Below are 17769 nucleotides of genomic sequence, written 5' to 3' on the forward strand. Positions count from 1 at the left end.
GCTACTCGTAGGGGCTGTTGCTACTCGTGGGGGCTGTTGCTACTCGTAGGGGCTGTTGCTACTCGTAGGGGCTGTTGCTACTCGTAGGGGCTGTTGCTACTCGTAGGGCTGTTGCTACTCGTAGGGCTGTTGCTACTCGTAGGGCTGTTGTTACTCGTAGGGGCTGTTGTTACTCGTAGGGGCTGTTGCTGCTCGTAGGGCTGTTGCTACTCGTAGGGGCTGTTGCTACTCGTGGGGGCTGTTGCTACTCGTGGGGGCTGTTGCTACTCGTGGGGGCTGTTGCTACTCGTGGGGGCTGTTGCTACTCGTGGGGGCTGTTGCTACTCGTGGGGGCTGTTGCTACTCGTAGGGGCTGTTGCTACTCGTAGGGGCTGTTGCTACTCGTAGGGGCTGTTGCTACTCGTAGGTCTGTTGCTACTCGTAGGGGCTGTTGCTACTCGTAGGGGCTGTTGCTACTCGTAGGGGCTGTTGCTACTCGTAGGGGCTGTTGCTACTCGTAGGGGCTGTTGCTACTCGTAGGGGCTGTTGCTACTCGTAGGGGCTGTTGCTACTCGTAGGGGCTGTTGCTACTCGTAGGGGCTGTTGCTACTCGTAGGGGCTGTTGCTACTCGTAGGGGCTGTTGCTACTCGTAGGGCTGTTGCTACTCGTAGGGGCTGTTGCTTCTCGTAGGGGCTGTTGCTTCTCGTAGGGCTGTTGCTTCTCGTAGGGCTATTGCTTCTCGTAGGGCTGTTGCTACTCGTAGGGCTGTTGCTACTCGTAGGGCTGTTGCTATTCGTAGGGGCTGTTGCTACTCGTAGGGGCTGTTGCTACTCGTAGGGGCTGTTGCTACTCGTAGGGGCTGTTGCTACTCGTAGGGGCTGTTGCTACTCGTAGGGCTGTTGCTACTCGTAGGAGCTGTTGCTACTCGTAGGGGCTGTTGCTACTCGTAGGGGCTGTTGCAACTCGTAGGGGCGGTTGCTGCTCATGGGGCTGTTGCTGCTCATGGGGCTGTTGCTGCTCATGGGGCTGTTGCTACTCGTGGGGGCTGTTGCTACTCGTAGGGGCTGTTGCTACTCGTAGGGGCTGTTGCTACTCGTAGGGGCTGTTGCTACTCGTAGGGGCTGTTGCTACTCGTAGGGGCTGTTGCTACTCGTAGGGCTGTTGCTTCTCGTAGGGGCTGTTGCTTCTCGTAGGGGCTGTTGCTTCTCGTAGGGGCTGTTGCTTCTCGTAGGGGCTGTTGCTTCTCGTAGGGCTGTTGCTTCTCGTAGGGCTATTGCTTCTCGTAGGGCTGTTGCTACTCGTAGGGCTGTTGCTACTCGAAGGGCTGTTGCTATTCGTAGGGGCTGTTGCTACTCGTAGGGGCTGTTGCTACTCGTAGGGGCTGTTGCTACTCGTAGGGGCTGTTGCTACTCGTAGGGCCTGTTGCTACTCGTAGGGGCTGTTGCTACTCGTAGGGCTGTTGCTACTCGTAGGGGCTGTTGCTACTCGTAGGGGCTGTTGCTACTCGTAGGGGCTGTTGCTACTCGTAGGGGCTGTTGTTACTCGTAGGGGCTGTTGCTACTCGTAGGGCTGTTGCTGCTCTTAGGGGCTGTTGCTGCTCTTAGGGGCTGTTGCTACTCGTAGGGCTGTTGCTACTCGTAGGGCTGTTGCTGCTCTTAGGGGCTGTTGCTACTCGTAGGGCTGTTGCTACTCGTAGGGGCTGTTGCTACTCGTAGGGCCGTTGCTACTCGTGGGGCCGTTGCTACTCGTAAGGGCCGTTGCTACTCGTAAGGGCCGTTGCTACTCGTAGGGGCCGTTGCTACTCGTAGGGGCCGTTGCTACTCGTAGGGGCCGTTGCTACTCGTAGGGACCGTTGCTACTCGTAGGGGCCGTTGTTACTCGTAGGGGCTGTTGCTACTCGTAGGGCTGTTGCTACTCGTAGGGCTGTTGCTACTCGTAGGGCTGTTGCTACTCATAGGGCTGTTGCTACTCGTAGGGGCTGTTGTTACTCGTAGGGGCTGTTGCTACTCGTAGGGCTGTTGCTACTCGTAGGGGCTGTTGCTACTCGTAGGGGCTGTTGCTACTCGTTGCAGTGACGTTTTTGGCGTAGTTAGTTCTTGTTCATGTCCCTACAGGGCCTCTAGTCTCAGTAATCAGTGATTGTGTCTAACATAACGTCTTTGTGTTTCTCCAGGCATGGTTCCACTCGACAGTAACAAGGGCTCTGATTCGCTGGCTGCAGAGATCGTCACCCCAGAGATCCGGTATGATTTGTTGATTCCCCCAGACATTCCACAGCCCCCAGACTAAATCCTGCATATTACATTCACCCCTAATACAGCTCACACAATGTTTACCTTCATCCAACGGGCTCTTTTGTGCTTTGAGGAATGTTGAAATCTAGTGTTTTTCTGTTGTGTTTAACCCCCCCCCCCCCCCCCAGTCCTCACGCTGATGTGTTATCTGTTGTCATACTTCCCGAAACATTTCAAAGATTAGTATTCCGTTTCCATTAGATACCCATATGTTTATAAATCCTTCTCGAGGCTCATTTAACTTTGTGACCACTTCAAAGAAATACGCTAAACCAATTAGACCTTTCTCTTCTTCTCTGGCCGGTTCCCCTCTAGTCGGGTTTGACGTTCTCCGCTCCGGCACAGCCAGATACACTACATGATCAAAAGTATGTGGACATCCTGCTCGTCCAACATCATGCACGTTAATATGGAGTTGTTCCACTCCCCTTTGCTGGCTATAACAGCCTCCTCTCTTCTGAGAAGGATTTCCACTAGATGTTGGAAACTTTACTGTGTGGGGGACTTCCTAGACGTTTCACAATAACATCACTTACCATTGACCGGAGAAACTGACTTGTTGGAAAGGTAGCATCCTTTCCAACAAGCCAGGCCATTTTGCAGGGCGCTGGCAGTGCACCTCCTTGCACAAAGGCGGAGGTAGCGGTCCTGCTGCTGGGTTGTTGCCCTCCTACGGCCTCCTCCACGTCTCCTGATGTACTGGCCTGTCTCCAGCGCCTCCATGCTCTGGACACTACACTGACAGACACAACAAACCTTTTTGCCACAGCTCGCATTGATGTGCCATCCTGGATGAACTGCACTACCTGAGCCATTTGTGTGGGTTGTAGACTCCGTCTCATGCTACCACTAGAGTGAGAGCACCGCCAGCATTCAAAAGTGACCAAAACATCAGCCAGGAAGCATAGGAACTGAGAAGTGGTCTGTGGTCACCACCTGCAGAATCACTCCTGTTTTGGGGGGTGTCTTGCTAATTGCTTATAATTTCCACCTTTTGTCTATTCCATTTGCACAACAGCATGTGACATTTATTGTCAATCAGTGTTGCTTCCTAAGTGGACAGTTTGATGTCACAGAAGTATGATTGACTTGGAGTTACATTGTGTTATTTAAGTGTTCCCTTTATTTTTTTGAGCAGTGTATATATATAATATATTACATTAGTTATATAATATATATAATATATTACATTCGTTATATATATAATATATTACATCAGTTATATATATATATATATATATATATATATATATATATAATATATTACATTAGTTATATATATAATATATTACATTAGTTATATATATAATATATTACATTAGTTATATATATATAATATATTACATGTGTTTTATTTGATGACTTTATTGTTTAATTCCAAGTCATCATCTCATCTCTATAGAACTGCTGTCTGACAACATCACTATTTTAGTAGTTCTTCAAAGTAAATAAGGCTTTTATGACTGCTGAATACCAACTATCAGTACCTTAAAGCCCTGCCTCCATCTGTTTGCTTAGAAATTCTAGGGACAGTAAGGAGGCCTGCGTCTTGTGACCATAGCGTACCTGTAGGTATGTACGGCAGAACCAAATCGGAGAGATCGGTAGAAGCAAGTCCATACAATGCTTTGTAGGTTAGCAGTAAAACCTTGAAATCAGCCCTTACCTTAACAGGAAGCCAGTGTAGGGAGGCTAGCACTGGAGTAATACGATCAATTTTGGGGGGTTCTAGTCAGGATTCTAGCAGCCGTATTTAGCACTAACTGAAGTTTATTTTGTGATCTATCCGGGTAGCCGGAGAGTAAAGCATTGCAGTAGTCTAACCTAGAAGTGACAAAAGCTCTCCCCTCCTCTCTCTCTCTCCCCTCCTCTCTGTCCCCTCCTCTCTGTCCCCTCCTCTCTCTCCCCTCCTCTCTCCTCTCTCTCCCCTCCTCTCTCTCCCCTCGCGTCGGCTCGCCTGCTCTTTTCTCTACCTCTAATGATGCGAGTGTGTTCAGTCTTTGTGTAAAATATCCACGCCGATCCATTTTTAACTTTGCGAGGTGGACTTGAGGTAATGGTAGTACGGGTGCCTAACCCTCTGAAAGGGAGGCACTGTAAGTCACACACAATAGCATTAGGACCATATTCATTCACCTGAAAAACTGATTTAGTCACGTCCCTACATGTTCATCATGTCCCTGTGTTTTGTTCCAGAGAGAAGCTGATCAGACTGCAGCATGAGAACAACATGTTGAAGCTGGCCCAGGAGAGTTCTGATAATGAGAAGATCGCTCTGCTGCAGAGTCTGCTGGAGGACGCTAACAGCAGGAAGAATGAACTGGAGACAGAAAACAGGTGCACAGACACACACACACACACATCAAGTGCTTTGAAAGGCTGGTCATGGGGGAGAATTTCCCCTTGTTTTACTGTCCTTATGGGGACATTTGTAGATTGCAGGTCCCCACGCGGATAGAAGAACAAAATCCGATTTTCCCTAACCCCTAATCTTAACAATAACCCTAACTTTAACCTGAAAACCCTAAACCTAACCCTAAAACTAACCCTAGATCCTAATTCTAACCCTGACACTAATTCTAACCTTAACCCTAAACCCCATGGAAATAGCATTTGACCTTGTGGGGACTAACAAAATGTCCCCAGTTGGTCAAATGTTTGTTCGTTTACTATTCTTGTGGGGATTTCTGGTCCAAGTATAGTTAAACAAACACACAAACAAACACACAAACAAACAAAGACAAACATGGTTGACTGTGTGTGTGTGTTCCAGACTGGTGAACCAGAGACTGATTGAGGGTCAGAGTCAGGTGGAGGAGCTGCAGAGGAGTCTTCAGGATCAGGACTCCAAAGCAGACGATGTGAGTAGCACTAAACTGATCTCAGATCAGATGAACTCCCTGGTCTTAGAACAGAGCGGTTATTAAACCAATGACGGAAGCCACGACTTCCTGTCCCCTGCTATAGGGGGCTGTTCACTTTAGGACCCGGTGAGGAGTGTTCGGTGTCACGTCGGGTCATTGTCATTCTCGTACCTGGCTATTTGACAAGCCCACAAGACCTTTACTGACGTGACAAAATAAATACAACACGCTTCTAATACTAGTCTGTTTCATTGTCCTCCTAAGTCCGAACAACTCATATTCTGCCTGGACGTCGTTCCTCACTAACATTCTGACACTGTGTTGTGGTGTGGTGTTTGTGTGTTGTGTGTTTTCTGTTTGTTGTCTTACTCATGTTGTAGCGTTGGAAAGTCATTGGTTGGTTGTCCTGCCAGCCTGTCCTGTTAGGAGGCTAAAGGTCAGGTCATGTGTATAGCGGCTCTGGTCTCTCTCCGGCCGTTACATCGTCAGGAGGAAGGAGACGTTTGTGACGATGTTAACCGCCTGTTGTCCGTCCGTTGTCCGGTCTTTCGCTCCTCACTGCATGACTAACCCTAACTGAAATGCTTCTCTCTTCCGGTCTCTCTCTTCCGGTCTCTCTCTTCCGGTCTCTCTCTCTTCCGGTCTCTCTCTCTTCCGGTCTCTCTGTCTCTGTCTCTCTGTCTCTGTCTCTCTGTCTCTGTCTCTCTGTCTCTGTCTCCCTCTCTGTCTCTCTGTCTCTGTCTCTCTGTCTCTGTCTCTCTCTCTTCCGGTCTCTCTCTCTATCTCCCGGTCTCTCTCTTCCGGTCTCTCTCTCTGTCTCTGTCTCTGTCTCTGTCTCTGTCTCTGTCTCTGTCTCTGTCTCTGTCTCTGTCTCTGTCTCTGTCTCTGTCTCTGTTTCTGTCTCTGTCTCTCTCTCTCTCTCTCTCTCTCTCTCTCTCTTCCGGTCTCTCTCTCTCTCTTCCGGTCTCTCTCTCATCTCCTCTTCTCTGTGTGTTTGTCCTGCTTTAAATCGCCTCTGTTTCCTCTTTAATTCTGCTTCCCCACTCAGGCGATTGTAAGTATAGCTTGGAGATCAATCCTTGTTTAGACGCCTTACCTCGCTGCTCGCTGACAATGTATAATTGTTTCATTCTATTATAGTTATATTAGAGGTTAAAGGGATACTTCAGGATTTTGGCATTGCTACTCTTTATTTACTTCCCCAAAGTCAGATTTTAGTTTTTTATTTAACCTTTACTTAACTAGCCAAGTCATTTAAGAACAAATAACTTTTTACAATGACGGCCTGCCCCCGGCAAAACCCCTAACCCGGACGACGCTGAGCCAATTGTGCACCGCTCTATGGGATTCCCAATCACGGCCGGTTGTGGTACAGCCTGGAATTGAACCAGGGTCTGTAGTGACGCCTCTAGCACTGAAATGCCTTAGACCACTGCGCCACTGGGAAGCCCAGATGAACTAGTGGATACCATTTTATGTCTCTGTGTCCAGTAAGAAGGAAGGTAGAGGTACTTTTGTGAGCCAATGCTAACTAGCGTTAGCGCAATGACTGGAAGTCTATTTGTATCTACTAGCATGCTAGCAGATACCCATAGACTTCCAGTCCTTGCGCTAATGCTAGTTAGCATTTGCTCTAGCGCTAGTCAGAAACTTCTTTCAAACTGCACGCAGAGACATGACAATGTTATCCAGGAGTTCATCTGACTCAGGGAAAGTTCATCTGACTCAGGGGAAGTTCATCTGACTCAGGGGAAGTTCATCTGACTCAGGGGAAGTTCATCTGACTCAGGGGGAAGTTCATCTGACTCAGGGGAAATTCATCTGACTCAGGGGGAAGTTCATCTGACTCAGGGGGAAGTTCATCTGACTCAGGGGGAAGTTCATCTGACTCAGGGGGAAGTTCATCTGACTCAGGGGGAAGTTCATCTGACTCAGGGGGAAGTTCATCTGACTCAGGGGGAAGTTCATCTGACTCAGGGGGAAGTTCATCTGACTCAGGGGGAAGTTCATCTGACTCAGGGGGAAGTTCATCTGACTCAGGGGGAAGTTCATCTGACTCAGGGGGAAGTTCATCTGACTCAGGGGGAAGTTCATCTGACTCAGGGGGAAGTTCATCTGACTCAGGGGGAAGTTCATCTGACTCAGGGGGAAGTTCATCTGACTCAGGGGGAAGTTCATCTGACTCAGGGGGAAGTTCATCTGACTCAGGGGGAAGTTCATCTGACTCAGGGGGAAGTTCATCTGACTCAGGGGGAAGTTCATCTGACTCAGGGGGAAGTAGATAACTTTAAGGAAGTGCCTTTTCAATCTACAGTACATGCTGGTGGTCTCGTTGTAAATCAGGGTGCTACTAGTCTCCTATAGAATCTTTTGTTTCCTAGCAACACTCTTATCTCATACCACGTGAGAAATCAATCTTAACGGCTTAATCTGTACGTTCACAGCGTTTTTAATTGGAGGAAAATACAGTATAACGTCCGGTACTCTTTCATTTTCTTCACGGTAAATCAAAACCTGAAAATCAAAAGGGTCACGTCAAATATGTTGCAGCCTAATTCCAAGCCATCCAGCGTGATGACATGTGATTTATCTCAATGTGGAAGGGAACGTTCACCAATGCTTAGGACCTACATGATGTCAATACTGCTTTACAATGCCCTCTGATGAAATTACTACAACCAATATTTTGTATTTTGATATTTTTGATTTTTTTTAGTCAATCATTCTGAAGAAGAGAAATGATGCTCACGTGTAAGTAACGTTTTGAACTATTGTGAAATGTTAATGATTTGAATTTTGAAAGTTTGGTCAGACCTGTTGTGCCGTTTCCCGACGGTCTGTTGCTGATGTTGTGGTCTCTAAAAGGGAGAAGTTACGGGAAGTGAACGGTGAACTGCAGAAGAAGAGTGCGTACATCGATGACTTGGAGCCCAAGTACACCGCTAGCTGTAAGTTATTCATTTAGTACTTCTCATTCAACCTGTTCATTTAAAATATATAATAATAATAATAATAATAATAATATAATAAACGATAGTGGAAGAGCAGTAGAACTCTGTAGTAACCGACCAATAGAACTCTGTAGTAGAAGACCAATAGAACTCTGTAGTAGAAGACCAATAGAACTCTGTAGTAGAAGACCAATAGAACACCAATAGAACCCTGTAGTAGAATACCAATAGAACGCTCTAGTAGAAGACCAATAGAACTCTGTAGTAGAAGACCAATAGAACTCTGTAGTAGAAGACCAATAGAACTCTGTAGTAGAAGACCAATAGAACTCTGTAGTAGAAGACCAATAGAACTCTGTAGTAGAAGACCAATAGAACTCTGTAGTAGAAGACCAATAGAACTCTGTAGTAGAAGACCGATAGAACTCTGTAGTAGAAGACCAATAGAACTCTGTAGTAGAAGACCAATAGAACTCTCTAGTAGAAGACCGATAGAACTCTGTAGTAGAAGACCAATAGAACTCTGTAGTAGAAGACCAATAGAACTCTGTAGTAGAAGACCAATAGAACTCTGTAGTAGACCAATAGAACTCTCTAGTAGAAGACCAATAGAACTCTGTAGTAGAAGACCAATAGAACTCTGTAGTAGAAGACCAATAGAACTCTGTAGTAGAAGACCAATAGAACTCTCTAGTAGAAGACCGATAGAACTCTGTAGTAGAAGACCGATAGAACTCTGTAGTAGAAGACCGATAGAACTCTGTAGTAGAAGACCGATAGAACTCTGTAGTAGAAGACCAATAGAACTCTGTAGTAGACCAATAGAACTCTCTAGTAGAAGACCAATAGAACTCTGTAGTAGAAGACCAATAGAACTCTGTAGTAGAAGACCGATAGAACTCTGTAGTAGAAGACCAATAGAACTCTGTAGTAGAAGACCAATAGAACTCTGTAGTAGAAGACCAATAGAACTCTGTAGTAGAAGACCAATAGAACTCTGTAGTAGACCAATAGAACTCTCTAGTAGAAGACCAATAGAACACCAATAGAACCAATAGAACTCTGTAGTAGAAGACCAATAGAACACCAATAGAACCAATAGAACTCTCTAGTAGAAGACCAATAGAACTCTGTAGTAGAAGACCGATAGAACTCTGTAGTAGAAGACCAATAGAACTCTCTAGTAGAAGACCAATAGAACACCAATAGAACCAATAGAACTCTGTAGTAGAAGACCAATAGAACACCAATAGAACCAATAGAACTCTGTAGTAGAAGACCGATAGAACTCTGTAGTAGAAGACCAATAGAACTCTGTAGTAGAAGACCAATAGAACTCTGTAGTAGAAGACCAATAGAACTCTGTAGTAGAAGACCAATAGAACTCTGTAGTAGAAGACCAATAGAACTCTGTAGTAGAAGACCAATAGAACTCTAAACTATAGTAGAAGACCAATTGAACTCTCTAGTAGAAGACCAATTGAACTCTCTAGTAGACGACCAATAGAACTCTCTAGTAGAAGACCAATAGAACACCAATAGAACTCTCTCCTTGATGTCATCCAGGCAGCTGGTGAGGGTGTTAATGGAAAGAGAGGAAGTGCAGGGTGATTTTTATGTAGATCTGTTTGTCGTCAGCGTAGCAGTGGAATTGGATGGCGTGTTAAATGATTACGAGACCAAGGGGGAACGTGTAGATTATGAATAGGATTGGGCCTAAAACGGAGCCTTGAGGGACACCACAGGTAATTGTGATGGATTCTGACTTGGCATTTCCTATGGCAACATATTTTGTGCGGTTGGACTGGTGAACCGGTTTAATGACAGTACTGTCGAGATCTATGTGTACCTTCAATCGATCCAGGAGGATGCTGTGGTCGAAGGCGGAACTGAGGACGAGGATGTTCGACAGTCCACTGTCAGTTGACATGAGGAAGGGGTTTACAACTCTGACGAGGGCTGTTTCTGTACTGTGGTTAGGCCTGAAACCGGATTGGACAGTCTCAGAGGTCACGTTTGACTAGTTGTTTGTTGACTTGTTGATCAGTTCCGTTATAAAACATCTGATAGTAGAGGAACAAGATTTCAGTAGGGTTGAGGAGAACTTGTGGCCCTCATTTTTTAGATAGTGGACAATATCTCAGCAGGTGAGGTCGGACTAAAGCAGTATATGGAAGGTCCAGTTTAGATTAATTTGGGGTGGTGACTGGGTGGGGGGGGGGGGGCTGAGGGCAGAGGCGACGAATCCACTTCTTATGGTCTTAATCTTTTCAAAGAAGTAGGTGGAGAATCTTCCGCAGTCCTCTGTGGTAGCAGCATTGATGGGTGACTCAGCTGGTTTGAGTAGGTATTTAATGGTGGAAAAGAGGTGTCATGGGTTTCCTCTGCGGTTGTCTATTCGGTTTCAGTAGTAGGTCTGAACCCTGTGGATTATTCGGTTTCAGTAGTAGGTCTGAACCCTGTGGATTATTCGGTTTCAGTAGTAGGTCTGAACCCTGTGGATTATTCGGTTTCAGTAGTAGGTGTGAACCCTGTGGATTATTCGGTTTCAGTAGTAGGTGTGATCCCTGTGGATTATTCGGTTTCAGTAGTAGGTGTGATCCCTGTGGATTATTAGGTTTCAGTAGCAGGTGAGAACCCTGTGGATTATTCGGTTTCAGTAGTAGGTCTGAACCCTGTGGATTATTAGGTTTCAGTAGTAGGTCTGAACCCTGTGGATTATTAGGTTTCAGTAGTAGGTGTGAACCCTGTGGATTATTCGGTTTCAGTAGTAGGTCTGAACCCTGTGGATTATTAGGTTTCAGTAGTAGGTGTGAACCCTGTGGATTATTCGGTTTCAGTAGTAGGTGTGAACCCTGTGGATTATTCGGTTTCAGTAGTAGGTGTGGACCCTGTGGATTATTCGGTTTCAGTAGTAGGTGTGAACCCTGTGGATTATTAGGTTTCAGTAGTAGGTGTGAACCCTGTGGATTATTCGGTTTCAGTAGTAGGTGTGGACCCTGTGGATTATTCGGTTTCAGTAGTAGGTGTGAACCCTGTGGATTATTAGGTTTCAGTAGTAGGTGTGAACCCTGTGGATTATTCGGTTTCAGTAGTAGGTGTGAACCCTGTGGATTATTAGGTTTCAGTAGCAGGTGTACTTGGTGTAACATCAGGTTTCAGTGAGGTCAGAGATGACAAGCTCGCCTGTGATGACGAGGTCTAATGTATGATTGTGGGTGAGAACAAATATGTAAACATGTGGACTTAGCAGATGCTTCTATTCAACGTTACTTAACTGTACGTTCTCAACCTGTTACCTTTCATGCAAACTGTGCTTTTCTATGAGCTTTGTGTAACTCTTTAGTTTTCTCTCTCTTTCCAGCCCAGAAAGTAGAGGAACTGGGAGAGGCGTTAAAGAAGAAGGATGAAGACATGAAGCAAATGGAAGACAGATATAAGAAGTACCTGGAGAAGGCGAAGAGTGTTATCCGGACCTTGGACCCTAAACAGAACCAGGGCTCAGCACCAGAGGTCCAGACCCTCAAGAACCAGCTGCAGGAGAAGGAGAGGATGCTACACTCTCTGGAGGTACCAGGGGCTGGGTTAGGGTGTAGGGGTTAGGGTGTAGGGGTTAGGGTGTAGGGGTTAGGGTGTAGGGGTTAGGGTGTAGGAGGTTAGGGTGTAGGGGGTTAGGGTGTAGGGGTTAGGGTGTAGGGGTTAGGGTGTAGGGGTTAGGTTGTAGGGGTTAGGGTGTAGGGGTTAGGGTGTAGGGGTTAGGGTGTAGCGGTTAGGGTGTAGGGTGTTAGGGTGTAGGGGTTAGGTTGTAGGGGTTAGGGTGTAGGGGTTAGGGTGTAGGGGTTAGGGTGTAGGGGTTAGGGTGTAGGGGTTAGGGTGTAGGGGTTAGGGTGTAGGGGTTAGGGTGTAGGGGTTAGGGTGTAGGGTGTAGGGTGTAGCGGTTAGGGTGTAGCGGTTAGGGTGTAGGGGTTAGGGTGTAGGGTGTAGCGGTTAGGGTGTAGCGGTTAGGGTGTAGGGGTTAGGGTGTAGGGGTTAGGGTGTAGCGGTTAGGGTGTAGGGTGTTAGGGTGTAGGGGTTAGGTTGTAGGGGTTAGGGTGTAGGGGTTAGGGTGTAGGGGTTAGGGTGTAGGGGTTAGGGTGTATGGGTTAGGGTGTAGGGGTTAGGGTGTAGGGGTTAGGGTGTAGGGGTTAGGGTGTAGGGTGTAGGGTGTAGCGGTTAGGGTGTAGGGGTTAGGGTGTAGGGTGTAGCGGTTAGGGTGTAGCGGTTATGGTGTAGGGGTTAGGGTGTAGGGGTTAGGGTGTAGGGGTTAGGGTGTATGGGTTAGGGTGTAGGGGTTAGGGTGTAGGGGTTAGGGTGTATGGGTTAGGGTGTAGGGGTTAGGGTGTAGGGGTTAGGGTGTAGGGGTTAGGGTATAGGGGGTTAGGATGTAGGGGTTAGGGTGTAGGGGGTTAGGGTGTAGGGGGTTAGGGTTTAGGGTGTAGAGGGTTAGGGTGTAGAGGTTAGGGTGTAGGAGGTTAGGGTGTAGGGGGTTAGGGTGTAGGGGGTTAGGGTGTAGGGGTTAGGGTGTAGGGGTTAGGGTGTAGGGGTTAGGGTGTAGGGGTTAGGGTGTAGGGGTTAGGGTGTAGGGGTTAGGGTGTAGGGGTTAGGGTGTAGGGGTTAGGGTGTAGGGGTTAGGGTGTAGGGGTTAGGGTGTAGGGGTTAGGGTGTAGGGGTGTAGAGGGTTAGGGTGTAGGGGTTAGGGTGTAGGGGTTAGGGTGTAGGGGTTAGGGTGTAGGGGGTTAGGGTGTAGGGGGTTAGGGTGTAGGGGGTTAGGGTGTAGGGGTTAGGATGTAGGTGTTAGGATGTAGGGGTTAGGATATAGGGGTTAGGATGTAGAGGGTTAGGATGTAGGGGTTAGGGTGTAGGGGGTTAGGGTGTAGGGGTTAGGGTGTAGGGGGTTATGATGTAGGGGTTAGGATGTAGGGGTTAGGGTGTAGGGGTTAGGGTGTAGAGGGTTAGGGTGTAGAGGGTTAGGGTGTAGAGGTTAGGGTGTAGGGGTTAGGGTGTAGAGGGTTAGGGTGTAGGGGTGTAGGGTGTAGGGGTGTAGGGTATAGGGGTTAGGGTGTAGGGTGTAGAGGGTTAGGATGTAGGGGGTTAGGGTTTAGGGGGTTAGGGGTTAGGGTGTAGGTTTTAGGGTGTAGAGGGTTAGGATGTAGGGGTTAGGGTGTAGGGGTTAGGGTGTAGGGGTTAGGATGTAGGGGTTAGGGTGTAGGGGTTAGGGTGTAGGGGTTAGGATGTAGGGGTTTAGGGTGTAGGGTGTAGGGGTTAGGGTATAGGGGGTTAGGATGTAGGGGTTAGGATGTAGGGGTTAGGGTGTAGGGTGTAGGGGTTAGAGGGTTAGGGTGTAGGGGTTAGGGTGTAGGGGTGTAGAGGGTTAGGGTGTAGGGGTTAGGGTGTAGGGGTTAGGGTGTAGGGGTTAGGGTGTAGGGGGTTAGGGTGTAGGGGGTTAGGGTGTAGGGGTTAGGATATAGGGGTTAGGATGTAGAGGGTTAGGATGTAGGGGTTAGGGTGTAGGGGGTTAGGGTGTAGGGGTTAGGGTGTAGGGGGTTATGATGTAGGGGTTAGGATGTAGGGGTTAGGGTGTAGGGGTTAGGGTGTAGGGGTTAGGGTGTAGGGGGTTAGGGTGTAGAGGGTTAGGATGTAGAGGGTTAGGGTGTAGAGGGTTAGGGTGTAGAGGGTTAGGGTGTAGAGGGTTAGGGTGTAGGGGTTAGGGTGTAGAGGGTTAGGGGTTAGGGTATAGGGGTTAGGGTGTAGGGTGTAGAGGGTTAGGATGTAGGGGGTTAGGGTTTAGGGGGTCAGGGGTTAGGGTGTAGGTGTTAGGGTGTAGAGGGTTAGGATGTAGAGGTTAGGATGTAGAGGTTAGGATGTAGGGGTTGAGGGTTAAGGGGGGTTAGGGTGTAGGGGTTAGGGTGTAGGGTGTAGGGGATAGGATGTAGGGGTTATGGTGTAGGGGTTATGGTGTAGGGGTTAGGGTGTAGGGGGGTTAGGGTGTAGGGGGGTTAGGGTGTAGGGGGGTTAGGGTGTAGGAGGTTTAGGGTGTAGAGGGTTAGGGTGTAGGGGTTAGGGTGTAGGTGTTAGGGTGTAGGAGGTTAGGGTGTAGGGGGTTAGGGTGTAGGGGTTAGGATGTAGGGGTTAGGGTGTAGGGGTTAGGATGTAGGGGTTAGGGTTAGGATGTAGGGTTAGGAAGTAGGGTGTAGGGGTGTAGGGGTTAGGATGTAGGGGTTAGGGTGTAGGGGGTTAGGATGTAGGGGTTAGGGTGTAGAGGGTTAGGGTGTAGGGGTTAGGATGTAGGGGTTTAGGGTGTAGGGTTTAGGATGTAGGGGTTAGGGTGTAGGGGGTTAGGGTGTAGGGGTTAGGGTGTAGAGGTTAGGGTATAGGGTTTAGGGGGTTAGGGTGTAGGAGGTTAGGGTGTAGGGTTTAGGATGTAGGGGTTAGGGTGTATGGGGTTAGGGTTTAGGGTGTAGGGGTTAGGGTTTAGGGGGTTAGGGTGTAGAGGGTTAGGGTGTAGGGGTTAGGGTGTAGGGGGTTAGGGTGTAGGGGTTAGGGTGTAGGGGTTAGGATGTAGGGGTTAGGGTGTAGGGGTTAGGATGTAGGGGTTAGGATGTAGGGGTTAGGATGTAGGGGGTTAGGGTGTAGGGGTTAGGGTGTAGGGGGTTAGGATGTAGGGGTTAGGATGTAGGGGTTAGGGTGTAGGGGTTAGGGTGTAGGGGTTAGGGTGTAGAGGGTTAGGGTGTAGGGTGTAGAGGGTGTAGGGGTTAGGGTATAGGGGTTAGGGTGTAGGGTGTAGAGGGTTAGGATGTAGGGGGTTAGGGTTTAGGGGTTAGGATGTAGGGGTTAGGATGTAGGGGTTAGGGTGTAGGGGTTAGGGTGTAGGGGGTTAGGGTGTAGGGGTTAGGTTGTAGGGGTTAGGGTGTAGAGGGTTAGGGTGTAGAGGTTAGGGTGTAGGGGTTAGGGTGTAGGGTGTAGAGGGTTAGGGTGTAGGGTGTAGAGGGTTAGGATGTAGGGGGTTAGGGTTTAGGGGTTTAGGGTTTAGGGTGTAGGTGTTAGGGTGTAGAGGGTTAGGATGTAGGGGTTAGGGTTTAGGGGGGTTAGGGTGTAGGGGTTAGGGTGTAGGGGATAGGATGTAGGGGTTATGGTGTAGGGGTTATGGTGTAGGGGTTATGGTGTAGGGGTTAGGGGTTAGGGTGTAGGGGTTATGGTGTAGGGGTTAGGGTGTAGGGGGGTTAGGGTGTAGGGGGGTTAGGGTGTAGGGGGTTAGGGTTTAGGGTGTAGAGGGTTAGGGTGTAGGGGTTAGGGTGTAGGGTGTAGGGGATAGGATGTAGGGGTTATGGTGTAGGGGTTATGGTGTAGGGGTTATGGTGTAGGGGTTAGGGGTTAGGGTGTAGGGGTTATGGTGTAGGGGTTAGGGTGTAGGGGGGTTAGGGTGTAGGGGGGTTAGGGTGTAGGGGGTTAGGGTTTAGGGTGTAGAGGGTTTAGGGTGTAGAGGGTTAGGGTGTAGGAGGTTATGGTGTAGGAGGTTATGGTGTAGGGGGTTAGGGTGTAGGGGTTAGGATGTAGGGGTTAGGGTGTAGGGGTTAGGATGTAGGGGTTAGGAAGTAGGTTGTAGGGGTGTAGGGGTTAGGATGTAGGGGTTAGGGTGTAGGGGGTTAGGGTGTAGGGGGTTAGGGTGTAGGGGGTTAGGGTGTAGGGGTTAGGATGTAGGGGTTAGGATGTAGGGGTTAGGGTGTAGGGGGTTAGGGTGTAGGGGGTTAGGGTGTGGGGGGTTAGGGTGTAGGGGGGTTAGGGTGTAGGGGGTTAGGGGGTTAGGGTGTAGGGGGTCAGGGTGTAGGGGGTTAGGATGTAGGGGTTAGGGTGTAGGGGTTAGGATGTAGGGGTTAGGGTCTAGGGGTTAGGGTGTAGAGGGTTAGGGTGTAGGGGTGTAGGGTGTAGGGGTTAGGGTGTAGGGGGTTAGGGTGTAGGGGTTAGGGTGTAGGGGTTAGGGTGTAGGGGTTAGGGTGTAGGGGGTTAGGATGTAGGGTGTAGGGGTTAGGGTTTAGGGGGTTAGGGTGTAGAGGGTTAGGGTGTAGGGGTTAGGGTGTAGGTTGTAGGGGGTCAGGGTGTAGGGGTTAGGATGTAGGGGTTAGGGTGTAGGGGTTAGGATGTAGGGGTTAGGGTGTAGGGGGTTAGGATGTAGGGGTTAGGGTGTAGGGGGTTAGGGTTTAGGGGGTTAGGATGTAGGGGTTAGGGTGTAGGGGTTAGTATGTAGGGTTTAGGGTGTAGGGGTTAGGGTGTAGAGGGTTAGGGTGTAGGGGTGTAGGGGTTAGGGTGTAGGGGTTAGGGTGTAGGGGGTTAGGGTGTAGGGGGTTAGGGTGTAGGGGTGTAGGGGTTAGGGTTTAGGGGGTTAGGGTGTAGAGGGTTAGGGTGTAGGGTGTAGGGGTTTAGGGGGTTAGGGTGTAGAGGGTTAGGGTGTAGGGGTTAGGGTGTAGGTTGTAGGGGGTCAGGGTGTAGGGGTTAGGATGTAGGGGTTAGGGTGTAGGGGTTAGGGTGTAGGGGTTAGGATGTAGGGGTTAGGGTGTAGGTTGTAGGGGGTCAGGGTGTAGGGGTTAGGATGTAGGGGTTAGGGTGTAGGGGTTAGGATGTAGGGGTTAGGGTGTAGGGGGTTAGGATGTAGGGGTTAGGGTGTAGGGGGTTAGGGTTTAGGGGGGTTAGGGTGTAGAGGGTTAGGGTGTAGGGGGTCAGGGTGTAGGGTGTTTATTTGAGGGAGGGAGGGAGGAGGGGGGGAGGGTAGGGGTTAAAAAACTCTCAGCTCATTGCTCTGAAATTAAAATGCTATTTCCGAAATAGTATGTAAAAACATGCCCTGTCATTAGTAGAAGACAGCCAATCCATGTAGATACAGCCCTGTCATTAGTAGAAGACAGCCAATCCATGTAGATACAGCCCTGTCATTAGTAGAAGACAGCCAATCCAACATGTAGATACAGCCCTGTCATTAGTAGAAGACAGCCAATCCAACATGTAGATACAGCCCTGTCATTAGTAGAAGACAGCCAATCCAACATGTAGATACAGCCCTGTCATTAGTAGAAGACAGCCAATCCAACATGTAGATACAGCCCTGTCATTAGTAGAAGACAGCCAATCCAACATGTAGATACAGCCCTGTCATTAGTAGAAGACAGCCAATCCAACATGTAGATACAGCCCTGTCATTAGTAGAAGACAGCCAATCCAACATGTAGATACAGCCCTGTCATTAGTAGAAGACAGCCAATCCAACATGTAGATACAGCCCTGTCATTAGTAGAAGACAGCCAATCCAACATGTAGATACAGTCCTGTCATTAGTAGAAGACAGCCAATCCAACATGTAGATACAGCCCTGTCATTAGTAGAAGACAGCCAATCCATGTAGATACAGCCCTGTCATTAGTAGAAGACAGCCAATCCAACATGTAGATACAGCCCTGTCATTAGTAGAAGACAGCCAATCCATGTAGATACAGCCCTGTCATTAGTAGAAGACAGCCAATCCATGTAGATACAGCCCTGTCATTAGTAGAAGACAGCCAATCCATGTAGATACAGCCCTGTCATTAGTAGAAGACAGCCAATCCAACATGTAGATACAGCCCTGTCATTAGTAGAAGACAGCCAATCCAACA

At 48.5% G+C, this 17769-nt stretch overlaps 1 protein-coding gene across 4 annotated transcripts in view; it reads left to right on the plus strand.

Moving 5' to 3' along the window:
• LOC129818083 (protein Hook homolog 3-like) overlaps positions 1 to 17769 on the plus strand; it is a 111504-nt gene that overhangs the window by 63780 nt on the left and 29955 nt on the right. For all 4 annotated transcript variants that reach the window (XR_008753903.1, XM_055873638.1, XM_055873641.1 and 1 more), the window contains 6 exons: positions 2154 to 2223; positions 4471 to 4611; positions 5048 to 5135; positions 7855 to 7889; positions 8004 to 8086; positions 11454 to 11659. Coding sequence is in view for 3 of the 4 variants with exons in the window: in XM_055873638.1 (XP_055729613.1) it covers positions 2154 to 2223; positions 4471 to 4611; positions 5048 to 5135; positions 7855 to 7889; positions 8004 to 8086; positions 11454 to 11659 (623 nt within the window). In the remaining variant the exon portion in view is untranslated. The remainder of the gene's footprint in view (positions 1 to 2153; positions 2224 to 4470; positions 4612 to 5047; positions 5136 to 7854; positions 7890 to 8003; positions 8087 to 11453; positions 11660 to 17769) is intronic.

Source organism: Salvelinus fontinalis, chromosome 21 (genome assembly GCF_029448725.1).
Source record: "Salvelinus fontinalis isolate EN_2023a chromosome 21, ASM2944872v1, whole genome shotgun sequence".
NCBI lineage: Eukaryota > Metazoa > Chordata > Actinopteri > Salmoniformes > Salmonidae > Salvelinus > Salvelinus fontinalis.